Source organism: Scyliorhinus torazame, chromosome 12 (assembly GCF_047496885.1).
Source record: "Scyliorhinus torazame isolate Kashiwa2021f chromosome 12, sScyTor2.1, whole genome shotgun sequence".
Lineage (NCBI taxonomy): Eukaryota > Metazoa > Chordata > Chondrichthyes > Carcharhiniformes > Scyliorhinidae > Scyliorhinus > Scyliorhinus torazame.
In genome coordinates this window covers 207,930,653-207,947,661 of record NC_092718.1, presented here as the reverse complement: position 1 = coordinate 207,947,661, position 17,009 = coordinate 207,930,653, and the positions used below count along the sequence as shown (strand labels likewise).

At 46.2% G+C, this 17,009-nt stretch overlaps 1 protein-coding gene across 7 annotated transcripts in view; it reads right to left on the bottom strand.

The window, feature by feature from the left end:
- nf1a (neurofibromin 1a) overlaps positions 1-17,009 on the bottom strand; it is a 372,455-nt gene that overhangs the window by 253,491 nt on the left and 101,955 nt on the right. For 6 of the 7 annotated variants that reach the window (XM_072469816.1, XM_072469815.1, XM_072469810.1 and 3 more), the window contains exons 11-13: positions 12,410-12,484; positions 6,317-6,448; positions 3,651-3,785 (exon numbers count right to left, since the gene is read on the bottom strand). In XM_072469816.1, coding sequence (XP_072325917.1) covers positions 3,651-3,785; positions 6,317-6,448; positions 12,410-12,484 — 342 coding nt within the window. The remainder of the gene's footprint in view (positions 1-3,650; positions 3,786-6,316; positions 6,449-12,409; positions 12,485-17,009) is intronic. The other variant, XM_072469813.1, reaches the window with a different exon arrangement.

The following is a 17,009-nucleotide window of genomic DNA, read 5'->3' as shown; positions in this document are numbered from 1 at the left end:
CCAGAAATAATGCGGATACTTGGGGAGTTTGGGGATTTTTCAGGGTATAAATTGAACATGGGGAAGAGTGAGCTGTTTGTGGTGCATCCAGGGGAGCAGAGTAGAGAAATAGAAGACCTACCGTTGAGGAAGGTAACAAGAGACTTTCGTTACCTGGGGATCCAGATAGCTAAGAATTGGGGCACATTGCACAGGCTAAATTTGACGCGGTTGGTGGAACAGATGTAGGAAGATTTCAAGAGATGGGATATGGTAGCATTGTCAATGGCAGGGAGGGTGCAGGCGGTTAAGATGGTGGTCCTCCCGAGATTCCTCTTTGTGTTTCAGTGTCTCCCGGTGGTGATCACGAAGGCTTTTTTCAAAAGGATAGAAAAGAGTATCATGGGTTTTGTTTGGGCCGGGAAGACTCCGAGAGTGAGGAAGGGATTCTTACAGCGTAGTAGGGATAGGGGGGGGCTGGCATTACCGAGCCTAAGTGAGTACTATTGGGCCGCTAATATTTCAATGGTGAGTAAGTGGATGGGAGAGGAGGAAGGAGCGGCGTGGAAGAGATTAGAGAGGGCGTCCTGTAGGGGGACCAGCCTGCAGGCTATGGTGACAGCCCCATTGCCGTTCTCACCAAGGAACTATACCACAAGTCCGGTGGTGGTAGCTACACTGAAGATTTGAGGACAGTGGAGACGACATAGGGGAAAGACCGGAGCACTGGGGGGGTCCCCGATAAGAAACAACCATAGGTTTGCCCCGGGGGGAATGGATGGGGGATATGGAATGTGGCAAAGAGCAGGTATAACGCAATTGAAAGATCTATTTGTGGATGGGAAGTTTGCGAGTCTGGGAGCGCTGACCGAGAAATATGGGTTGCCCCAAGGGAATGCATTCAGGTACATGCAATTGAGGGCTTTTGCGAGGCAACAGGTGAGGGAATTCCCGCAGCTCCCGACACAAGAGGTGCAGGACAGAGTCATCTCAAAGAAATGGGTGGGGGACGGTAAGGTGTCGGATATATATAGGGAAATGAGAGACGAAGGGGAGACTATGATGGACGAACTAAAAGGGAAATGGGAAGAAGAGCTAGGGGAGGAGATTGAGGAGGGGATGTGGGCAGATGCCCTAAACAGGGTAAACTCGTCGTCCTCGTGCGCCAGGCTAAGCCTGATTCAGTTTAAGGTATTACACAGGGCACATATGACTGGAACACGGCTCAGTAAATTTTTTGGGGTGGAGGATAGGTGTGCGAGGTGCTCGAGAAGCCCAGCGAATCATACCCATATGTTTTGGTCATGCCCGGCACTACAGGGGTTTTGGATGGGGGTGACAAAGGTGCTTTCGAAAGTAGTAGGAGTCCGGGTCGAACCAAGCTGGGGGTTGGCTATATTTGGGGTTGCACAAGAGCCGGGAGTGCAGGAGGCGAAAGAGGCCGATGTTTTGGCCTTTGCGTCCCTAGTAGCCCGGCGCAGAATATTGCTAATGTGGAAAGAAGCCAAGCCCCCGGGGGTGGAGACCTGGATAAATGATATGGCGGGGTTCATAAAGTTAGAGCGGATTAAGTTCGTCCTAAGGGGGTCGGCTCAAGGGTTTACTAGGCGGTGGCAACCGTTCGTCGAATATCTTGCGGAAAGATAGATAGGGGAGAACAAAGAAGGCAGCAGCAGTGGCCCAGGACTTTGGGGGGGGGGGGGGGGGGGAGAGGGATGGGGGGGGGGGGGGGGGGGGTGTGGCCTGAGACAAGGCAGTTGCCAATTAGGGCTAGTTTTTTTTTTTTGTTGTTGTTATTTAATATTTATTTATTTGTTGTTGTTTTTGTTTAAATTTAAAAAGGTCATTATTATCTGTATTGTTACAATGTTGTGTAAAGGATGCACAATGTACTGTGTTGGTTGACCAAAAATTTTCAATAAAATATTGTTTTAAAAAAAAAAAAGAATATTTAAGGACTTACACTGTAAATTGTACATTCTTATCGACCAAAAACAGCAATATTGACATAGACATGTAAATACCTGTCACTGCTTCACAGAATACTCTCCATGATCTATTGCTGTAATATAAGACTGACCAATAACTGGTCCAACAGCCTGAAACATTTTTTAAACTACTTCACATGTTCCTTTGCATTTCTTAGTCCCAGCCACTTCCTGACAGGAATAATCGATATTTCCTTCATGGTCTCTTCTCAGTCATTTGGGAAGTAATTTTTGGTGTATTTTTTTCATTTACGGGATGTGGGCGTCGCTGGTTAGGCCAGTGTTTGTGGCCCATCCGAATTGTTCTTTCAGAAGGTGGCGGTGGGTGAACTGCCTTCTGACCTAATAATGAAGCAGCTAAAGATGTTGGGGCCTAGGATACTACCCCGAGCAACTCTGCAGTTATGTCCTGGCGCTGAGATTATTGACTTCCAACCACCACAACCAACTTCCTTTGTGCTAGGTGTGATTCCAACCAGCGGAAAGTTTCCCCCCTGATTCCCATTGACTCCAGTTTTGCTCGGGCTCCTTGATGCCATAATCGGTCAAATGCTGCCTTGATGTCAAGGGCAGTCACTCTCACCTCACCTCTGGCATTTCAGCTCTTTTGTCCATGTTTGAACCAAGGCTGTAATACGGTCAGGAGCTGAATGACCCTGTTGGAACCCAAACGGGAGCATCCGTGAGCAGGTTATTGCTGAAATTGGATCATAATAGATGACCCATAATTCAGAGGTACCCATAAATATTTTTACAGAAAAAGTTATTGCCACAGTAAAGAGTTGTTAAAGGTGAATTCTAGGTAATATGAACTACTATTTTTAGCTTCCTCGAGTTTTGGGTCCTATACGTTCAGCACTTTAAATCACAAATTTATGACTTAAGAATGTCATAGCAAGTTTCAGGCAAAATTATACTGGGCTCAGTGGCTATTGATACTAGGTACTACTAAACACAATGTCTTTTTATTCTGGATGTATTAAATTGGAGCCAAATCTTACCAACGGTCTCAGCATATTCAAGTGTCAGTAGTCAGGTGTTAGCCCAACAAAATTGCAGTACGGTTACGCCCCTACTAATTCACTGGATTGACTTGCTCCTGGGAGCGGCTTCTATTCATCGCCAGAGAAAGCACGACTTGCACACCTAAATTTGAGAACCTTGGCCTCGTACTTTTGAACCTTGGTCATCCTCAGTTACCAGAACACATCAAAATCTCAATGTCTTCTTCATTTGGCAAATAATAGCAATTCAACACGTACCAAAAGTGATCTAGTGTTTTGCTAACAATTGTGCATGTGCTGTAGCATCCGCACCAATTTCACCTGTTACTACAGAACTCTACCCATCACACATTAATCCACAACTGGGCACCTGGCGATTCAAAACTTTCAGTGCTCTATTGGCCACTTGAATGGTATCATACCATCCAAGAATTCAAAGTTGGGCTTAAGAGAGATTAATTGAAGTGGCACGTTATCATCTACGAGCAGACCGAAATAAAATTACATCCATTCTTGTTTGTAGGAATAAAAATACTACTCAATAAATTAGCCTGGTTACTTATTGTATTTAAAGTCATGAGTTTCTGATCAGTTAGTTGCAACAACAAAAAAACGGCATTGACTTGCAACGCAAATATTCTTTCAAACCTGGAGCCTGACGTCCCTCATCAATACTTACATGTAACATGAGCTTTGGGTCTCCGTGAATTAATTTCACAATGGCCAACAATAAAAATTTATAACTTCGGGTTTCGGAGTCTGTTGGTTTCTCTTTAAATTTAAGGCTCGTCATTTTTTCCTTGAATGTAAGACTCTGAAATAAATGTATAAAACAAGTGGAAAGTCATGAACCTCTGCAGGATGGCCCTTTTCTTACAAATCACCCACCTAATCATACACATTAAAATACTGCTCTGGCTTTGAATGCACTGAATATCCGATTCATATGTTTACGAGACACTAACCTGTGCATACATATATTTATGCTTATCAAAACCACCACGTACATTCAAAAATAAACAATCAAGTGTGAAACATTAGTAAGTGCATGGCAGAAAAGGAGCTGTTTAAATTTAATCAGATCTTTTTTTCGACAGTTAAGATTTTATTTGAGAAGGTGGATGCATGCTACATATTCAGACCTAGATGGATTATGTTGTGTTTACTAACGTAACTAAGCACAGAAAAGGCAGTGGTCTAATTGCTTTTCTGTGATAGTTACTATGAATCATACTTACAGCAACAGAAGCCCACTGCCATGCAAAACAGTGACTGGTTGGCATCTGATCATGTGAGCGACAGCAGCCAATAAGCACAGAAAATAAAGCAGAAGACAAAGCACCACCAATCAATGTCAGAGTAGCCATGTTAAACAGCTGCTTCCTATCCGAACAGGTGACACTAAATATAACATTTACAAATGAGTTATGAAATGAAAGGTTTTGCAACATGTTTTACAACTGCAATATTTTCTCCAACCCCCCCGCACCCCCACAACTCCCAATAAGCTAGTCAGTAGTTTTGGTCAAAATACTCCAATTCACAAATATTCAACATACTCCACTTCTTTTAGATTCTTGGAAAAAAAACTATGCAACTTCAATACTTCATCTGATCGACGTGCACTACAGAAATAAAGCAATATTACGGCCCAAGTTAATAATTTTCAATAAAGCAGCAAACTAAAAGCTCAGAACGCAAAGCTACATAAGTTTAGCTCTGGGTTCCCAACCTGCAATATTCCTTAACATCAGTTTATGTAAAGAAATCACCTTTTCTCTATGTAATCTACAAAGCGTCATCCCCTACAGCAGAATTCAGCACTTAGACCATTGGAAATCTAAAATACCAGCGATAGACAAGTACAAAAATTTACCTGGTCCGTCCAGTTGTGTAGTGTCAATTCAACACCAATGTGCAAAATAGACTACAGTATAAAACAAACACATACACAGCAAGTATCCAGTGTAAAAAATATTAAACATCAGAAGTCTGTACTATAGCTGCTACAAGAGAAAGCTAAAAGTTGGTTGCACAATTGCTTCTTTTTTCCTTTTTGAGTTAAGGATTTAGGTAGACTGCCAGAGAGCAATGGATATTAGATAAAAGATAAATAAAATAACTTGCATTGAAAACAAGACAGATTAGAACAATTTAAATATATGGTTTCCATTTGTTGGTGCCCAATATTGGCTCAGAAAGCCTCCTGCCTGGTAGGTTTTGTTTCTCAGCTTGAGGGGTCAACAAGATACAATGCGCTTACAGCTTTATCGGTCGCCTTTCCTATCTGGCTAGAGCTATCAATCAATAAGAAGCAATAGGGTTCTATCCACACACTGTATAACTGAGTGCAGGGAAATATCATGACTTGTGGCCATTTGTTTGATCAACAGCTGTGTTTAGAATGACTTTGGAGGACATTTGTGATAGGGCAGCTGCCTTCTCCGATGGGAAGGGTATGCAGCTTAGGGACAGAATTGCCCTGTTTGTATTCAAGGTTGATATTCTTTTAGCATTGGTACATAATAGATATATCATGCACCTTTTTTGATTATGGCAGGTTACTTGAAATATTGTATCTACTGTACATATTGAAGCTCAGACTTCCCCTATTTCTGTTATAATATCTTGGCCTTCCAACTTCTGTCAGAGGCTATTGAATATTCACTACTCCAACCACATTGTCACAAAATAATTCTTGACTCCTAATAAGTGAGGGTCTGCAATGCATAGAAAATATAACTTGGGCTCCACCTCGACAAGTTTGTTCACTTGTCTGCTTAAATGTTTAAGCTTTTTTCCTAAGTTGGTTTCTAGTTTATTTATTCACAATCTTTCATAATAAAAAGAACAGAGACCAACAGAATAATTACCATCTGTGCCAGGAGAGGGCAGATATTTGTATTTGTCTATCCCTATTGAAAAGTATCCTGCAGGGTCTGAACTAAGAATATTCCATCCACAGATACCGCCCCTTTCCAAACCAAATAACTTGGAAAATAGCCACAAATATCAATATTCACTAAACCCAAAATTTTATTCTTTACCAAACCAGTAACTCAAATTTTAGCACACAAGAGAATTGCTCAGCAGAGAAAATGCCCTCTATGGTAAAAGTGCAAATCCCAATGATGACTTATATCCACCAAATGTGTTAATTATTTGGATTCTAATATACTCTACCTGTTGCAAATTAATAAATATTTGTATTTGAGGATGCATGGTTCAAAAAAAAAAATTGTGCTAGAAACTATATTTCCCAGACAAACAGTTATGGAAAAACTGCAGGAATGGCATGATGGAAACATTCAAAGAACACAACATGAAACTGCTAAGCAGGCATACCGATGTCATACGCAAGGGAGCGTGTGTGCTGCAGCTCTGCATCACCCGATTCAGAGTTTCTGCTAACATGCCTCTGAGTTCTCCTGAGTAACAGTACACGGCATCGATCTTAGGCCACCAATCCACCGCTGACTGAAAATGTAAAGGTGTGAAGGCAGTGGTGAAGAAATGAGAGAAAAATGAGACATTTATTTTAACATCATACACTCAAATGTTGACCTCACATCTACGCCTACAGAAATCTTCGCAATTTAATGCGTTAATACACCACTGCTTTACTGTCATGAGAAGGGCAGATCAGAATTTTTACACATGCATAACCCAAAAGCCATTGTTTCCCTCCAAGCCTCTGTTACGTGCACACAGCCATTTCATCCTCCCAACTTCATGGTTTTCACAGAACTATTAGTGCCAAATTGCACGTGATTTTGTCCTGTCAACCTGTTCCTAAAAGGAACTGGGATGAGGTTATTACACAGAGAGCTACAAAGTCAATATTAAATCAGGCCAGATTCAAGCTCATATCCCAGAGTAAAAAGACCATTGTTCTAACTGCTTTGTATCTTCCAACAATGCTGTTAATCGTGGCCAAAGAGCATTAGCCTTCGGGTGTCTGCTTTTTAGATAGCTCCTAGAAACTGAAAGCAAGTCATTTACCAATTTTAGTCCCAATTTGACTCAGAAACGGAGTACGATTGCAGTTTATTTGCAACAAAAAAATCCAATTTAAAATCTGCTTATTCTTAAACTGGTTACATAATTGAACTCCACTGAGGTGCGTCAATTGCTTCCTCATTAGTTTCCAACTGGGTAAAATGGTGCAATTGTTTTGTTTATATTTGACTTTCCTGTCATATGATAGAGGTTTTCAAAGTGATCCAAAAAGGTGATAATAGACCACACATTGTACATGTTAATGCATCTCTTAACAGGATGCAAGGACAGTGAGCAATACCCGTAATCCTGTCTGGGGAGGGGGAAGGAAATTAGTAGAGGAAATGTGGATTGACTATTTGTTTATTTGGCGTCAGGAAGTAATCAAGCTCAATTCAAGCAGTGCTGACAGATGAAAAGTGTTTCCAGGCTTAAATTAGCCTAACTCAGAAACCACAGGAGAACCAGAAAAGAAGCACAATGAATAAAATAAAACCACTGGAAAAGCTGCCATGATTTAAACGTGTCCTATAGCCTTTTAAGCTTAGGACACCAATGGGGGAAAAAAAACATTGTTTTTTAAAAAATCATCGCGCATGACAATCTCAGCTGCTGCATAATTAGCTACCACGTTATGGCTCAGGGAAGAGTAAGATTTGACTGACTGATATCAAAAACATGCACTACAAACTTGCACTGAATCCTGTGGTTAAAGCAAATGTATTACTTCAGATTGTTTGTTGTGTACAAAATGACTCATGCTTAATCACTTACAGGATTCAAGTGTTACACTGCAAGTTATTTGTGTTTCCATTTCTTCTCGCCCTCCCATTCCCAAAAGGTTGAGTTTGAGAAACTGATGCATAAATGCATTGGCACTATTAGCACTGCTGCAGTCAAATAAATTGCAATGAAAAATCAAATATGACCAAGCGGTTAAAAATACAGATCAGAACCATTAGGTTTGGAAAAGGACAAGGGTAAATATTTTGTATAGAAATCCCCATTTCAGGAGTAGGTTAACCGAGAGAGCCGTTAAGCTGATAATTAACATTGGGTTCCACAGTGGGCCCAGGTGGCGACCAAGTTCACTTTTATCAAAGTCATCTCAGAAATATTACAACTTTGCTGTTGGAAAAAAGGTTTCAGATTGAGCCAACCACTAGGGGGTGCAAGAGTTTCATGGGTCACGTTTCCTCGATATTCTTCTTTTTAAATTTAGAGTACCCAATTCATTTTTTCCAATTAATGGGCAATTTAGCATGTTCAATCCACCTAGCCTGCATATCTTTGGGTTGTGGGGGCAAAACCCACGCAAACACGGGGAGAATGTGCAAACTCCACACGGACAGGACCCAGATCCGGGATTGAACCTGGGATCTCGGCGCCGTGAGACTGCAGTGCTACCACTGCGCCACCGTGCTGCCCTCCTCGAGATATTCTTAAAGAAAGCTCATCTGATCTCCTATTGTTTCTCCCATACAGTTCAATTACAGAAGACTGGAGTTAATTCCCATCTCCTCTTGGAGTGAAAGGCTCTCCTGGACAAATGCACACCTGATCAATTTCTACTGCTGTTAATTATTTCAGCAACACATCATGAAATAGTTCTGATAAAAAGGTCATCAGTTAACTCTTTCACTCTCCAGATGCTGCCCAACCAGCTGGGTACTTCCAGCATTTTTCTTTATCTCAGATTTCCAGCATTTGCTTTTGTGCCAGAAAAGGATGCCTGGCATTGTGGCATAAATGCTGGAACCTGGGTGACCGGTAGCAGCTTTCAAGGACCTGAATTAAATATCACCATGGCGGAAGTTTCTTTAAAACACTTAGAATCCCTACAGTGCAGAAGGAGACCATTCAGCCCATCAAGTCTGCACCAACCCTTCGAAAGACTACCCTACCTAAGCCCACTTTTCCACCCTATTCCTGCAACCACACTCTAAGGGGCAGTTTTGCATGGCGGATCCACCTAACCTGCACATCTTTGGACTGTGGGAGGAAACCGGAGAACCCGGAGGAAACCCACAAAGACACGGGGAGAATGTGCAACCTCCACACAGACAGTCACCCGAGGTCGGAATCGAACCAGGGTCCCTGGCGGTGAGACAGCAGTGCTATCCACTGTGCCAACGTGTTGCCAAATTCCAAGTGCTAAATTAAACAACAGTATTGAATAAAATATACTTCAAGTACATCTTAGCATTGGGATTTAAAAAAATAAAAATTCTAATTAGTGACAACTAAGTTTGTGCAGTCTTGCATTTCCAGAATTCGTTCACAGCGTACACCCATCTTGATAGTCTGCCTTTACGCAGTGACAGTTGAAATAATTGGTTTGGAGTAGATACTAAGTTTGAGTTTGCAAGGAAGCAAAATTCACCAGGATGTCGCCTGGGCTGGAGCACTTCACCTATGAAGAGAGGCAGGTTAGGCTGGTGTCATTCTCCTTAGAGCAGAGAAGGCTGGGGGGGCCCTGATTGAGGTGCACAAAATTATGAGGGACACAGATAGGGTAGAAAGGAAGAAACTTTTCCCTGTCGTAAGTTCGAACGTCTACAGTAGTAAGTTCGACCTTTCAAAAGAGCACCCTACCTCGGCCTAATCCCCCGCCCCATCCCCATAACCCCACCCAACCTTTGGATAATAAGGAGCTGCTAATCTAACCTGCATATCTTTGTACTGTGGGGGGAAACCATAGCACCCGGAGGAAACCCACGCAGAGACGGGGAGAACATGCAAATGCTACGCAGTCACGCGAGGTCAGAATTGAACCCGGGTCCCTGGCACTGTGAGGCAGCAGTGCTAACCACTGTGCCACCGTGCTGCCCATTAAATTCTACCAGCGGCTGCGATGGGATATGAACCCCATGCCCCCAGAGGAATAGTCTGAGTCTCCCTATTACTAGTCCGATGACGTTACCACTATGCTGCAGTAGAGGGGTCAATAAACAGGGGGCATAGATTTAAGGTCGGGAGGGGCAGAAAGAGAGATTTGGAGGGGATTTGAGTAAAAACATTTTCACCCAGTGTTGGGAATCTGGAACTCACTGCCTGAAAGAGTCTCCGAGGCAGGAACCCTCAACATTTAAGAATTGTTTAGATCAGCACTTGAAATGTCATAACATACAAGTGCTGGAAAACGGGATTAGAATAGATAGGTGTTTGATGGGCGGTCCAGACACGGTGGGCCAAAGAGCCTCTGTGTGCTGTAAAGCTCCACGGCAAGGGGAAACTAATTCAAGCATGCAGAGTTAATGACAGTTAACTGAATGTCCTTATACAGCAACGGGTACAGTCCTGCCTTTAGGTTTAAAAGATGCAACAGATAGTCAATGTGAATTTCACTTGTCACCCATTGCTGCAAGAAACATAAACCTTTCCTTGCTCCAGCAGCATCAGAGGCTAACATATCTTCTGCCCACGAGATGCCATTGCTTTTTCCCCAGGGCACGTTGGAAAACGGCAGGTGAAGCATTGTCGTCTCAAAACCGGTTCTGCCACGTTTGAGCAAGCACCTTAAATGTTCTCTGAAACAGGTGGCGTCCAATAACAACTACACTTTCACTTTAAATAATGTTTGACCTATTCCTGACAATTTCAAGTTGTAATCTAATTTACATAGCAAAGTCGGAGTGTAGTGCAAAACCAAATATTTAAACTAAGTAACTTCTAATTAAGGTTCAACTGTACGCACATCAACGGAAAATATGCTGGTTAAAACATGGTTCTCTCTTTTCAGAAGTAGAATAGAGAATCAGACTCCCTCTCATATTTACACTTTATTTCAATAAATCTTTTTTTTTGATACATTAAAAAAAAATAAAAAATTTTTAGAGTACCCAATTATTTCTTTCCAATTAAGGGGCAAATTAGCGTGGCCAATCCACCTAACTTGCACATCTTTGGGTTGTAGGGGTGAAACCCACGCAGTCATGGGGAGAATGTGCAAACTCCACACAGTGACCCAGGGCCAGGATCGAACCTGGGTCCTGTGCGCAGTAGGCAGCGGTGCTCACCACTGCACCACCGTGCCACCCTCATAAATCTCTTTTTGGCAGAGGTCAAGGAAACAATCTTAGAAAGATCAGTGAAATTATTCAATTTGCAATCATGCTCAGAAAAACAGGGAATAAATCCTTCAAAGCTGCTTCCTTATGATGAGGTCAATTGTTTACCTTTTTACGGTTAATGAAAATTTCCTTGGCAACATCTGACTCTCATTTCTACTCCATTCGGACCAGGGATACTTTCAGACTATTTAACATTTCAGATGAGGAACAGGACCCCCTCAGGCTTAATGCAAAACACGGACATGTGGAACTCTCAAACGGAGGGTCTGCACAGAGTAAATTGACTATCACCCAGACAATAGTTGGGAACATACTCACCTTACACCTTGAACATTAGAAGCAGGTCAGAAAAGGTTTCTCGACTAATACCAGTTAATGGACGGGTTGTCTTGAGGAAAGGTTGCACAGATAAGGTTTGTAGGGCAGCACAGTAGTTAGGTGTGATATCACATCGCCAGGGTCCCCGGTTCGATTCCCGGATTGGGTCACTGTCTTTGCGGAGTCTGCATGTTCTCCCCGTATCTGCATGGGCTTCCTCCGGGCGCTCTGGTTTCCTCCCAAAAGCCATGCTTGTTGGTGATTTGGACATTCTGAATTCTCCCTCCTCCCTCCGTGTACCCAAACAGGCACCAGAATGTGACGACTAGGGGCTTTTCACAGTAACTTCATTGCAGTGTTTTTTTTTTTAAATTCAGAGTGCCCAATTCATTTTTTTTTCCAATTAAGGGACAATTAAGCGTGGCCAATCCACCTACCCTGCACATCTTTTGGGTTGTGGGGGTGAAACTCACGCAAACACGGGGAGAATGTGCAAACTCCACGCGGACAATGACCCAGAGCCGGTATCGAACCTGGGACCTCGGCGCCGTGAGGCAACAGGGCTAACCCACTGCGCCACCATGCTGCCCCACTTCATTGCATTGTTAATGTAAGCCTACTTGTGACAATAAAGATTATTATTAAAGTTTAGAAGAGTAAGAGGCAACTTGATCGAAACGTTCACGGTCCTGAGGAATATTGGCAGGGTGGTTGTGGAGAGGATGTTTCCTCCTGTCAGAGAATCTATAACTAGGGGTTAGTAGTAAAAATAAGGGCGAGAGGGAGATGCAGCCCAACTTTCTAATTTTAAAAACATAACTGCCTCAGAAAGTGCAGCACCAGAAATCTTCATAAAATATACAAATTTAAACTAAACTGTATCTCTATGATGCTTTAATAAAAGGCACAATTTATATAACAATCCATATTATGCCTTTACCACAAGGTATTGAGATAGTATTCAGATGTTTGTGAATTACATCAACAGGAACCATTCAAATCTAATTATTCGGCAGAATTACAGTTTTCTGCATCGTGGAATACTTACGTTTGTAATAATTCTGTGCAATGAGTTAACCAACACATAATGAAAGGTTGGAGGGGAGGATGATGCCAAACAGACCTGCCACAAGATAAATAAAGAACTTGATGTCAGCAAGAAAGTGAAATCCAATCAACACATGCCAGATTGTTGTAAACTTTCAAGTGATTCACAAACTAACCTGTCCACCATGCTACCTAATCTGGTCTACTTGTGATTTGCACACCTCATAGCTGGCTCTTAATGTTATCTGACGTGACACTCTTAAATAAAATCTTCACAACAGCTCTCCCCCCCCCACCCCCTCCTCACCTTCTTGTAGGGATTCAGAACAAACGTGCAGCCTTGCTGATATCAATCACATCCCAAGAACTATGGGCGCGATTTTCCGCTCCGACGGCATGTGTCAGCGCCGGCGCCAAAACGGGAGTGTTTCACTCCGCAGTCGGCGGCCTTTCCGGGACCACATTCTGCGCCGTACTAGGGGGCCAGCAGTGGCACGGCGGGAAGTGCAGGGGCGCAGCCTCGGAGACGTGGCGCCATGTAATCGACACGGCGCAGAGTCGCGCATAAGGTGACGCGAGCGCACAGGCTGCCAATGGAGCAACATGGCGCCACGCTGAGCAGCGCCCCGGCCCACCGACCATGATCTGGAGACGCTCATGGACGCCCTCGAGGAGAGGAGACGGCGTCTGTCTCTGGACCCGGCCAGAGGGTCCCACCCAACTTGGCCCGGCATCTGTAGAAGGAGGTGGGCATGGCGGTCAGTGCCATCGCATTGACTCCCAGGACGGGCGAGCAGTGCCGCAAAAAGCTCAACGACCTACTGAGAGCAGCCAGGGTGAGTACTCAGCAACGTGCCCATGGTACCAACCCCCCGATCCCCCACGTGTAACACCCACCTCCTCCCCAGGGGGACGGTACAGGATGGCTGCAGCCACCCATACAAGCCGCGTTGGACGAGTGCCTGTGCACCCATGCCAACATAGATCCGCCTAACAAAGCTGTCATTTCCCCCCCCCCCCCCAAATTCCCCAAGGAGAAGAGCGCCCATGACCAGCAAGAGCGTGCCCGAACCTGAGGGGGTGAACCTGACTTGCGGCCCCTCACTGTGCACAAGCAGAGGGCACTGGACATAGCTGGTGCACCCGAGGACCAGGAGATTGCCCATGCTGAGATTGGGAGCGTGCCACCAAGTGAGATTCCCCCCCCCCCCGCCTCAGCCCTCTCCACCCAGCCCTCTCCCCGCCCCCCACCCAGCCCTCTCTTTCCCCCCCCCCACCCAGCCCCCCCTCTTCCCCCCTCAGCACTCCTCCCCCTCAGCACTCCTCCCCCCCTCAGCACTCCTCCCCCCCTCAGCACTCACTCCCCCCCCAGCACTCACTCCCTCCCCCTCAGCACTCACTCCCTCCCCCCCAGCACTCACTCCCTCCCCCCCCCAGCACTCCCGCGCCCCCCCCAGCACTCCCGCGCCCCCCCCAGCACTCCCGCACCCCCCCAGCACTCTTCCCCCCCCCCCACAGCACTCTTCTCCCCCCCCAGCACTCTTTACCCCCCCCAGCACTCCCCCCCCCCCCCAATCACTCCTTCCCCCCCCTGCCCTCTCCCCCCCTCTGCCCTCTTCCCCCCCCCCTGCCCCCTCTGCACTCCCCTCCTCCCCCTCTGCCCTCCCCTCCTCCCCCTCTGCCCCACCCCGCCCCCTCTGCCCCACCCCCGCAGCACTCCCCCCCTCTGCCCCACCCCGCCCCCTCTGCACCCCCCCGCAGCACTCCCCCCGCCCCCCCGCAGCACTCCCCCCCCCCCCCACCTCAGCACTCTCTTCCCCCCCTCAGCACTCTTCCCCCCCCCTCAGCACTCTCTCCCCCCCCCCTCAGCACTCTTCCCCCCCCCCTCAGCACTCTTCCCCCCCCCTCAGCACTCTCCCCCCCCCCTCAGCACTCTCTCCCCCCCCCCTCAGCACTCTCTTCCCCCCCCCCCTCAGCACTCTCTCCCCCCCCCCCTCAGCACTCTCTCCCCCCCCCCCTCAGCACTCTCTCCCCCCCCCCCCCTCAGCACTCTCTCCCCCCCCCCCCCCCCAGCACTCTCTCCCCCCCCCCCCCCCAGCACTCTTTCCCCCCCCCCCCCCCCCCCCTCAGCACTCCCCCCTCACCGCGACCCACACCCCCCTCCACCTGCCTAACCATGATGGTGTATTGTGTGTCACAGGGACACGCGGTGACCGACCCGGAGCACCTGGCAGACACCGCCCGCATCCAGCGGCTGGACGGCCAGCCGACGCAGACCAACCAGGCGCATCAGGCTTACACCACGGCCAGGCAGCGCCGGGGCGGCCAGCCCGCAGGGACTCGAGCAGCGATGGGGAGGGCAGCTCCAACAACAGCCCACCGGCTCAGTCCACTGATGACACGACGACTCAGGACACCAGCACACAGGGGACAGACAGGCACGACACGATGACACAGGATACGGGCACACAGGGGACAGACAGGCACGACACGACGACACAGGACACAGGCACACAGGGTACAGACAGGCACGACACAGGACACTAGCACACAGGGGACAGACAGACATGAAAGAACACAACACAACACCACCACGGAGGGGACGAACATCTGGCCCGGAGAATCGCCACTGCGACCGTTTCCGGCGATTCTGCAAGCAGCCAGGCGCCATACGCGGGCGCCCGTTTTGCCTTGCATCGGAGAATGGCGACCTGGCGTCGCGCGATTCTCCGACCCGGCAGGAGGCCGGAGAATTCCGGCCTATATTTTTTTTAAATCTTCGAAATCACACATTTAAATAGAATAGGGTTACTTTTCTGTGACCCCGTCAATGAGATTCTGCTTCTGCACAGCTGGAGTGCCCTTTTCAGGATAAAAGTGAGCATTATCCTTTGCAAAGCCAATCTAATATAGGAATAGAATGTATCATGACTGAATCACTGTTCATTCTTTTCGGAGAATGGTGGAGTGAAATTGGAACTCCACTCCCCGAGCTACATCACCCTTGGTTCAATGGTGGCACTCAAGTCTGTGTGTCAAAACATCTTTGGTTCACGCTCATATCCAAAGACCTGACACTTCAGGACAGTAACAGGCGGAGGTGGGCAGAAACAGTGAAGCTGTCCCAATGCAATGGCCAATAATTATTACTCAGCCATCACCAAAATAGATTATCCAGTCATGTATCTCATAGCTCCAGGACAGTATTCAAAATCAACAGAACTCTAGTTACAGGCTGGACCACTGTTAATCTTGCCTGATATCATATTTTGTAGCTTAGTGCGTCTCCTGCTTACGTATACTGACCAATGTATTTATACCAATGGGTTCCTTTGCAGTTGCAATGCTTTTCTATTTGAAATGAAAAGCTTTTACACGTGTTGTTGGTCCTCTGGAGGCGGCACGTTGGGACAGTGGTTAGCACTGCTGCCTCACATCACCAGGGTCCTGGGTTCAATTCCAGCCTGGGTTGACTGTCCGTGTGGAGTTTGCACATTTTGTGTGTGTCTCTGTGGGTTTCCTCCGGGTGCTCCGGTTTCCTCCCACAGTCCAAAGTTGTGCAGGTTATGTGGATCGGCCATGCTAAATTATCCCATCGTGTCCAAAGGTCAGGTGGGGTTACGGGGATAGGGACAGCGGTTTTCCGAAGGGTGCAGACTCAACGGGCCGAATGGCCTCTTTCTGCACTGTAGGTATTCTACGATTCTATTCTGTTCTCTACTATTAACACTCAGGTCACCCGTTCAAACTCCAGCATGGCAAATTATTACAATCAGTCTGATCATTTATAAGCTAATGTTGGCTGTGGAAACTGCTAGTTCAGTGACGGGCAACCAAGGCAGCTGAGTGGGCTCCATCTTAGTGGGCCACAAGATTAAAATCGGGCTTGTTGAATAACCATGACACTACGAATAAGATTAAATACATTTAATACACGCCAAATATTTGATAACAAATGATAGAAAATGCGCAATCATTTATATATTAACAGAACGACCAATTTCAAATGGTACAAAATAAGTATTTACACTTTGGACGCAGAGGGAATGCACGGCTCTCAGTCAATGCTGTGAGCAATCAGCACGCTCCTCACTTCACTTGCCCTCGCTTTATGTGCGAATCACGTCAGTCACACCGGTAGAAAAAAACTACGCAGGTGAAAATCAGTGGAAGGTGGCAACCCTGCGCATGGGCAACAGTCAACAAAATGTCTCATAGGCTGCACTCAGAACCCAGATGGGCCGCAGGTTGCCCACCACTGTGCGAAGTTGTTGAAAAACCCGCCTAGCTCATCCTTCTGGAGATTCTGCCACTCAACAGGTGTGGTTACAAAAACACTAAGCACATGCACTAATTTTAGTAGGTAAATGACATGCATTCAGTGTGTAGTTATTTAATAAACCTCCAACTGATTTGCATCGAAGGATGCAATATCTGATCAAAAACACTTGCACGCACGGATTCCACATTACATTTTACCAGGTGCACTAAACGTTTCAAGTACACATGCATGAGCCATGAGAATGTTGATATTTGTCAAACAACACCATCAATTGCTCATTTTCTTAATTTACTAGACAAATACAATCGTAATTCCCAAT